This window comes from Branchiostoma belcheri, unplaced genomic scaffold (assembly GCF_001625305.1).
Source record: "Branchiostoma belcheri isolate BF01 breed outbred unplaced genomic scaffold, Haploidv18h27 scaffold168, whole genome shotgun sequence".
Lineage (NCBI taxonomy): Eukaryota > Metazoa > Chordata > Leptocardii > Amphioxiformes > Branchiostomatidae > Branchiostoma > Branchiostoma belcheri.
The window spans coordinates 338,412-347,236 of record NW_017803135.1 but is presented as its reverse complement, the minus strand read 5'-3'; the positions used below and the strand labels follow the sequence as shown (position 1 = coordinate 347,236).

At 46.5% G+C, this 8,825-nt stretch overlaps 1 protein-coding gene across 1 annotated transcript in view; it reads right to left on the bottom strand.

Annotated features, from left to right (window-relative positions):
* Positions 1 to 5,579: 5,579 nt before the first annotated feature.
* The window catches only part of LOC109466501 (insulin-like growth factor-binding protein complex acid labile subunit), a 12,366-nt gene continuing 9,120 nt past the window's right edge, over positions 5,580 to 8,825 (bottom strand). Inside the window, exons 2-3 of the mRNA XM_019764227.1 lie at positions 7,518 to 8,809; positions 5,580 to 7,164 (exon numbers count right to left, since the gene is read on the bottom strand). Coding sequence (XP_019619786.1) covers positions 6,247 to 7,164; positions 7,518 to 8,750 — 2,151 coding nt within the window. The 5' untranslated portion in view covers positions 8,751 to 8,809 and the 3' untranslated portion in view covers positions 5,580 to 6,246. The remainder of the gene's footprint in view (positions 7,165 to 7,517; positions 8,810 to 8,825) is intronic.

Here is an 8,825-nt window from a genome sequence, read left to right as displayed (position 1 = left end):
TCTGTCCGTGCCGGTGTGTTACCTGGTGTGTGTACGGTTGTTCCTGTGAGTGTGTTTGTACAGTATGGGACCCGGCTATCCGGTACACGGGTGTCAGGTGAGGGGCAACCCTAACGAGCCATGGCGACGGGGGCGTGGCCTCGGGAAAAGTTTTCAGGCTGTCAGACAGATCCTGATTGTTCATCAATCATAGCCTCCATAGCATGCCAAAAACTGGGGGTTTGGGGGGTCTTCAGGGTATTTGGGAGCTTTTATGTGCTCTTTTCTGATTGCATATAGACAACATAGCCGGCCTGATTACCCCCATTTTTAGAACTGGGCTAATCAGAAATCAGCCGAAGACCACCAAACCCCCAGTTCTATAAGCCTGCTACGGTGATATATGAGCACCCCTTCCCCCGTGCTCAGTTTGTGTTGCAAATGTGTCCCGACATATATATACCCCAAAGATGCTTCCACGTACATTGTACATATAGATCTCTCCAACTAGGAGATAACATGGTATACTGAAAGCAAGTCTTCTTTACAATAGACGTACTTGAACATCAATGACCCGAAGAACGAATGTATGGACCTGGAGAAGGAAAGGTTGACCAACTACAATACGTTGACCCCTGGCGCGACCAGAAATTGCAGAGGACGATCCCAAAGTGTTTCTGTGCTCCGGTCGCTATTCAGAATCTCCGTACAGGCGGAAAATGGGCACTCTCTGCGTGTTTTGGGGACAAAAAGGACAAGGAGCGACCTTGTTCATGTACAATAGAAACACACAGTGGAATCTCGAAGAGACCACTCCTTTTCCCCCGCAATTTGGTAGTAGAATAGATGGAAAGTACTGTAGATGGAGTGAGATGAACTTACTAGAATTCCTAATCATTTGTGGGCAGAGGTGTTTTAGATAATATCCAAACAGATTCATTCTATGGGGAAATGGGAGTCTATATTGGCTGCCTGTATCCATTGGCCGTATACTCCCCTCAGTGCCCCACAGAACCTGCTTGGACTGGGACATTATGTTTTCGAGGAACTTTAGAGTCGGGTTATATGATAGAGACACTCCTTGATACATATATATTCTATAACAAAAAGGCAGAGATCACCTTTGTTAGTAAACAAATGCTTTTCTTTCGTTAGATATGCTAGAAGCCCTCTTTGACGTTTTCTTGCGTTTTAACTTAAGGTACAAGAAACACACATATCGTCTCTTTCAGGAAAATATGGGGCAAAAACATTACAAAACGACAGGGCAAGTGTGTCTAAAAAGCTAAAGGTTCATTATTTTTCAGTCCTTTACCTATTTTCCCAAATGATACGTGCAAAATGCAGAACAACAACCACGGCAGTCTGCTAACATGAAATATAGAACAGTAAATTTGACCTAGAGAGTCCCAGAAAACTGACAGGGATGACCTGGGATGCCATTAATAAGCTGGCAGAAAGACGAAACAACGAACGTTTGACCTAAATCTGCGCAAATTCAATTCTAATTGTTTATACTTTAGTCACGCCACAAGTGCGCAAAACCAAACCACTGCACAGCAACAAAGAACAGAGAGAAGAAACCCTACGGGTTTAATTATTCCGCGATTTGCGCAAACCTCGTCATCACATTGATGGATTGACAAAACAGAAGTCCGGGGGAGGGGGGGGGGCTTGTTTCTTTACAAAGTGCGGTAGAAGTGAGATGTATGACTGTTTTGAAACTTCTGTCACGTCTGTGCAAGTCATTAGGGTCTAGAGAAGAATGTTTGTTGTACAACCGGGAACTTCTGTTTGAAAGTTTCAAGCTGTCAAAACGTGAGGACCGCAGCAGTAAGTGAAAGAACACATCTAAGCGTAACGAGGTAATTAAAACTAACAGTAGGGAGCCTCGGGTCGGAACACAGGAACATAAATAACCTGGTTCATCGGTAGCCTCCACCAGGCCTTTCTACGGGAAGATGGATCGTAGAATTCTGCAAATAAGAGAGTAAAATTGGCCAAGGGAGTCCGGCCGCGGGGAGGTAGTTTCTTTCCTTAACTGCGCGGCCAGTCAAACCTACAAGGCGGCCAAACTCTCCTGGCAAATATTCTCCTATACATAGCCAGCGTAGTTAGTCTGGTAGAGACTAGTTCTTCGTCCTGTCAAGAAAGGCGAAGAGCTCGGAAGATTAAACATTCGGGAGGCTGGTATGGGGGGTTGGCGGTATGCCAGAGTCGGCACTATTTGGAATCCTGGCCCCAAGAAGATGAGGAATGTAGGGGTCAAGGAGGAATCTGGTATCTTTGGACTTCCCCTATTTCGCTCTTTGGTGACAGTTGCACTCGTCGATTTGAAGGCAGAGATATTTAAAGGCAGAAGAAGTGAGGTAAGTAACAAGAAGACATAGCTTCATTCGCTAACTGTATATAGCTATTTTTCGTAGCCTGTGTGCCATTCTAGTTCAGTATTTGTATACTAGTCGGGGCTCCCATACTCTCTCCCCGAAAACTACTTTAGTGCCAGCGCGTATATTGTAAGGATCCCCGAAGCAATTCAGATGGCACACGTCCATGCAATTAAAGTTTTTCTCGGCTATCTAAAATACTAACGTCATGGAGAAGCATTGTGTTCATGGTTCTCAGTTTAAGATTCTTGGCGCGATCAACAAGTAGTTCCGCCGAGTTAGAAACAGGAATGAGGCGATCTTATCGTCTTGGGAAACTTGCGCTGAGGACGCAAAGAGAAAGTAGAAAGAAATTCAGTGAGAACAAAAACTCTTATACGTGCAGGGGTGTGCCCAGCATTTCGCCTCTCGCCTGACCAAAGACGACATGACTACGACGGTTACGTGGTTACGTATGATTTTGCCTCTACCAGGCTTCAGAATTGTCCAGATAGACAGATGACATGCCATGGGAGTTGCTCCACTCTAGAATTTGTCTGAGAGCGGCAAACTGTACTCTTAAGATCGGCACACTGTACTCCTTTAGCGGACCAACCCCCTTGCTATTTCGCCATGCAGTTTCTACACTTTCTAGTGTCTGAAGTCCGAGTCTGAAGCCTGGTAGAGACCAAAATGTGAACAGAAATATTACCTTCTGTGTCTTTCGTTGTCTTCCGAAGTCACTCTGGGAAACGTGGGCACGAAGGCAGATGTAGACCCTACTGAAGTTGCGCGTTTCGGGACACAAGCAGGACTCCTGCTAAAATATGCTCGTAGGCAGCTCCAATTTGATTCTGTGTTCTTCGGCAACAGAACGACGCGGTATCAGGCTCTCCACTGCATTAAGCAAGGAGACTCTAACAAGATTCATCAGACATCTATATTTGGGCGCCAGAAATTCCAGTCCTGTCAACAATGCTCTCATTTTCAGATGATGTGTGTTTTTGTTACCTTGATGGAATGTTCAATCACCATATGGCCGAGGAAAAAATGTTGTGTCTAGTTCCCGACCAACCCAAACAAAAACCTATGACTCTATGAGTCTCTAGCCTTTTTGAGGGCGTTCTACTGCCATAATATTTTTCGACCTGAATTTCAACCCCACCATTTTTTTCTTTTTGAGCACTGAATCGTTAATTGGAAACTCAACATTTCCCTGTTCTTCCTAGGCCTTAGTATCAAAAGTCAGGGGCATCGAAGGAAGGAGGGGTCTAAAACGCGACCCCCTCGAGTGAGGAGCCCCGTGTGTTAACACTGATAGGTGCCCAGAAAGGATGCCTGTCGGTTCACAGTACAAATGTATTATATAAACAGAAACAAGAGCTGCTAACACGTTTTGACACGCGAAGGTCGATTGGAAAAGCCTCTACCAGGCTTCGGGAGGCGTTTTTTCGCATCTTTGCCATTGGAAGACTTGGTGGTGTAACAATGTTGTCATTCGCGCCCCTTTTCCCTTCCTCTGGCATCTTCTTTTTTTCTTTTGACCTCTGTTATCCTAAAGAAACAGTATGGTTGCAAACTTCTTTTTTCTAAACTCATGAAATTGCGCAAAATTTTCGTTCGTTTCCCCGAAAAATGAATGGTTGCGACCAAGTTGGTTCTTTGGGGCACTTGGTTGCACCACCAAGCCTATCAAGTCAATGAAGATGTGAAAGAACAAGAATAAAGAATTCATTGTTTGGTCTGTGTGATCAGTCATTTGTTCAGTCATTTGAACCACATTTCATAAAGATCTCTTCTTCACGCTCGCATGAGCTTTTGAGTGCCCAGGGATGTCATCCATGTAATCAAATCAGTGTAGCGTTATAAGAAAGTACTGTTCAAGGGTTCAAAGTACTGTAGGTAAAGAGATTGTAGCCTCTGTAGCAGGCTTATAGAACTGGAGCTGTTTTCTGATTAGCCCAGTTCAAAAAACGGGGGTAATTCAACCAGACCGGCTATGTTGTCTATATGCAATCAGAAAATAGTACATAAAAGATCCCAAAGACCATGAAGACCCCCCCCCCCAAAAAAAAACCTCCAGTTTTTGGCATGCTATGGAGGCTAGGTACCCAGGCTAAATTGGAGGCTAAAGAGGTTGAACGTTAGGAGGCGTGACGGGTTGAGCACACAACAGGCGAGGATGTACGTGGAATGGTTAATTGGATTTCTCTTTCTTTGCGTTTGGATTAACGCTGATGCGGGCTGACGGCTTGGTGACCTGACGCGGGGTCACAGCAGCCGTGACGAACGGGGTTAGCCGTACGATATTAGCGCCCTTTTTCAGGACAGACTGGCACTGCAGCTAAGAGGCATACAAACACACACACATACACACACACACACATACACAAACACACACGCACGTACACATACACACACAGACACACGCACACACACACACACACACTCATACACACACACACACACAGACGCACACTCACAGACACGCACACACACACACACACACACACACATACACAAACACACACGCACGTACACACACACACAGACACACGCACATACACACACACACACACACACACACATACACACACACACACACAGACACACACACATACACACACACACACAAACACACACACACACACAAGTCAGGGAAAAAGTTTGAAATCAGTGAAAATTTTAATAACATTTAACAACATCAACATAAACATCATTGAGTTAGTGATACAGTGCCTCAGAATAATTACCGTTGTGAACAATGATTTCTACGTATCAAAATTATCTGAATATAGTGCGTGTTTAACGATTATTGTACATGCAACATTTAGATAGAATAGGTGCGATACGAACGTGAAGAAACAACTGCGATTTAAAAGTGTTAGAAAACTTATTGAACAAAAACTTTACTTTAGTGACATCTTGACTACGTATGATTCTTACTCTACACCTACCTCCAGGTAAAATGTGTTATAGACAACCAGAATTAGAAATAACTGTATAAATGCTATTCGGAACTTGTCTCTACTAAAACGCTACACCAATATGAACAGTATAAATAGTCTACAGCTACTGCAGTGAAGTTTAGACTGACTTCAACGTTTTGACTCACATGCGACAAGAATGCTGCCGTGGTATAAAATACATGAAGTCATCTCTGAAGTAGATGTTAAGAACATTTGGAAACAGTGTTAAAAAGTTAAGTAGAGATAACATTTTGATAACGTGAAAAGTACAGTAAAAGCTATTTTGCTGGAGTATGTACTATTTCTTTGAGTATTTACTTGGTACATGTAACCTACTATAACCTCACTATACAAAGATACCGGCCTATACTCTCTGTTCTATAGTATATGTCATGATTGGTTAATTTCAGTTTACAGTTGATTACTAAATTTCGATACCGCCTATCCTCTGTAACTTTGTTACCTTACTGTCCATGAATTTTGGATGAAAACATAAAGTTTTTCGTCCACACTCCTGCTTGAATTCGCCCGTCTTTTTCTTAACCCATAGTTCAGTTCAGTTCATTCTTATGGTGACGCCATGTACTGCCTCCAAAAGTTACTGTCTCGCATAACCCGTCTCATAACCCGTATATATGTATATGCAATGCCCTGGATTCCAATCTCTCTTATAAATGCAAAGTCTGGAGTTCCGTAGAAATCCCCTAGGCGGCTTTTTTTTCCTTTTCTCTCGCCAAGTTACCCGCTATACGTGCTTGATGTCCTTAGAAATCCCATAGGCAACGTTATGAGCACATGAATTTTGGATGAAAACACAGTTTTTTTCCTCTCCACTCCTGCATGAATTCAAGTCGTCGAACCCATAAACCGTATATATGATGTACTATCGCAAAGTCTGGACTTCCTTAGAAATATTCCCTATAGTATGCGTGCTATACGTGCGTAGCCAGGTAGGAGTTTTGCGGGTCTCCCGCGTCAGATAGTCTCATGGTGCTGCCGACTAGCGGCTGGTTTCCGTACTGCAGCCCGTTCACCGCGATGGGCTTGAACGCGCGCCGACTGTCCAGCGAGTCGAAATAGTCGCTGTGGTACGCGGGGTTACTGTGGGTGTGGTAGTTGATGATCTGGCTCCCGCGCATGCTCGGGTGGTCGAGGCTGCCCGTGTCCGAGGAGTTGGCGGCGTCAGCCTTTGATGTCACAGGTGGGGCGCCCACGTGATCGGTGTGGATGGCGGGAGCTGGGAGGGTGGTGGTGAGGGGGTAACTGCGCATGTACGTGTTCTGTGGCAGCTCGGCGCTTCCAGGACTGGGCTTTCTACCCCGGGAGTTGTTCACAGTAGACCTGTGCCTGCTACCGCTACTACTTCTGGGCTTGTTGACGCGGCAGATGCAGAATACAAGAGCCGAGATGAGAAGAGCGGACAAGAAAGACGCGATGATTATCAGCGTGAACTCCGTCACCGTCAGGACGACGGCGTCACCTGACGCACCTGACGCGCACGTCGTCGACGTCGTGTCGTTGCTGACGTTGGCGGCGACGTGCCAGGCGGCGAAGGCGAACCCCGCGGCGTTCGACGCCATACACACGTACGTGCCCGCGTCTTCGGCGCTGACGTTCGTGACGACGACGGCGCCGTCGCGACGCAAGGTGACGTCTTGCGTCGACGTCTCGACGGTAACGTTCTCTCCCCGTGCGGTCGTGACGGTCAGCTCGGGAACGGGGAAGCCCTCAGCGGTGCACTGGAGAGACAGAGCCCGGCCGGGCCCCGGCAGGACATCGTCCCCGGAGAACACCACAGTCGGCTCCGTGCACAGCAGACGCTCCAGCACCACATCATCCAGAACCCGGCCCTGGGAGGGAGGGAGGAATCAATTAATAAATTAATTAATGAATATGATCTTTATTGACACAACAAAAGTACAGCGACTTTCGTATGGTCTTTAACTAAATGTAGACATACAGACAGAAACGTGGGTACAACAAAATTAACCTACGTACAAAACGATAGATGAATCAGCTTATACTATTTGATCTAAATTGAATGAATGAATGGTTTATTTGATAATTTTGATCATGTAAAGTAGATGGGCTGAATTGCCTACTTGTTACATATTCAAAACCCGTTGGCTCTTTGAATACCGATTAGCGTTAGCGCCAATTTTATCTTTCTGAATTTAACAATATAAAACGCAAGAAACGCTACCTGCAGGTTCTCCGGTGCTGCACAGACGATCTGGTTCTTGATGGTTGAGGCTGTGTTGAGACGGAGCCAGAGAGAGGCCGCCTGCATGCTGCAGTCGCACTCCCAAGGGTTGTTCGTCATCTCAAGACTCGGGATGGCGCCGAGAACTTCAAATCCCTCAATAGGCAGCGTCTTCAAGGAGTTGAAGCGAAGTCTCAAGGTGTTGAGCTGAAGGAGTTGCTTCAAGACGGTGTAAGGCATCTCGGTTATCGTGTTGTTGCTGAGGTCTATTTCCTGCACCGCCGCCAAACTCGAGAACGCGTACTGCCCCACGGACGTGATGTTGTTTGCGGCCAAGTTCAAGGTCTGCAAACTCGTCATACCGTTGAGACTGAAGTCACCCAAGGCCACGATCTGGTTATTCTGAAGTTCAAGGTCCTGAAGTCCGGATAACCCGCTGAATCCGTTCGTGTCGATGATTTCTAACTCGTTGTCGAACAGAGTGAGGATAGTCAGAGAGGTGAGGCCGGGAAACGCGTTCTCCGTGATCCGAACCAACTTGTTCCCGCTCAGGTACAGCCCCTGCAGTGCGCTCAGCTCCCGCAAGGCGGTGGGCACGGTCCGCAGCAGGTTGTTCTCCAGGCGGAGCTCCGTGAGTGACGTCAGACCGACGAACGCGTTACTGGTAATGCCGTTAATCAAGTTATCCTGGAGGTATAACTTAGTTAGCGATCTCAGATCGTCGAACAGAAAATCCCCCAAAGTTGTGATCGCGTTCTCGTACAGATACAGTTCTTGGACCGACGCGATCCCAGAGAAAGATCCTTGGACAAGAGATCCGATCTGATTTCTGTATAGATGGAGCTCCGTTAGCTTTACCATGCCGCGGAACGTGTTAGCCGCTATGGCGGTGAGGTTATTCTCGGTCAAGTACAAGTTCGTCAAGTTCTCCAGCTTCAGGAAGGTGTTTGGTAGGATCGTGTCGATGGGGTTGTTGGTGAGAGTTAACCATTCCAGGAGCCCGAGGTTTAGAAAGGGAGTCGGGGTTAGGGTTTGTATCTGGTTGTTCTCTAGGAAAAGACGCACTGTGTCAGTAGGGATGCCTGTCGGTACGCTGGTTAGCTGTTTCGCTGTGCAGAATACAAAAGTGTTGGTACACTCGCAGGTGGTCGGGCAAGTCTGCGCGTTACAGGACGACATCAGCAGCAGGGACACGGCCAGGATCGACACGCAAATTCTCCTCACTGTCGCCATGTTTGTTGAAGGCGTGAGCACGGTGGAGTCACTTCCGACGGACGTGGTTTCAGCGGAGTCTGCAACAAAGGAGAA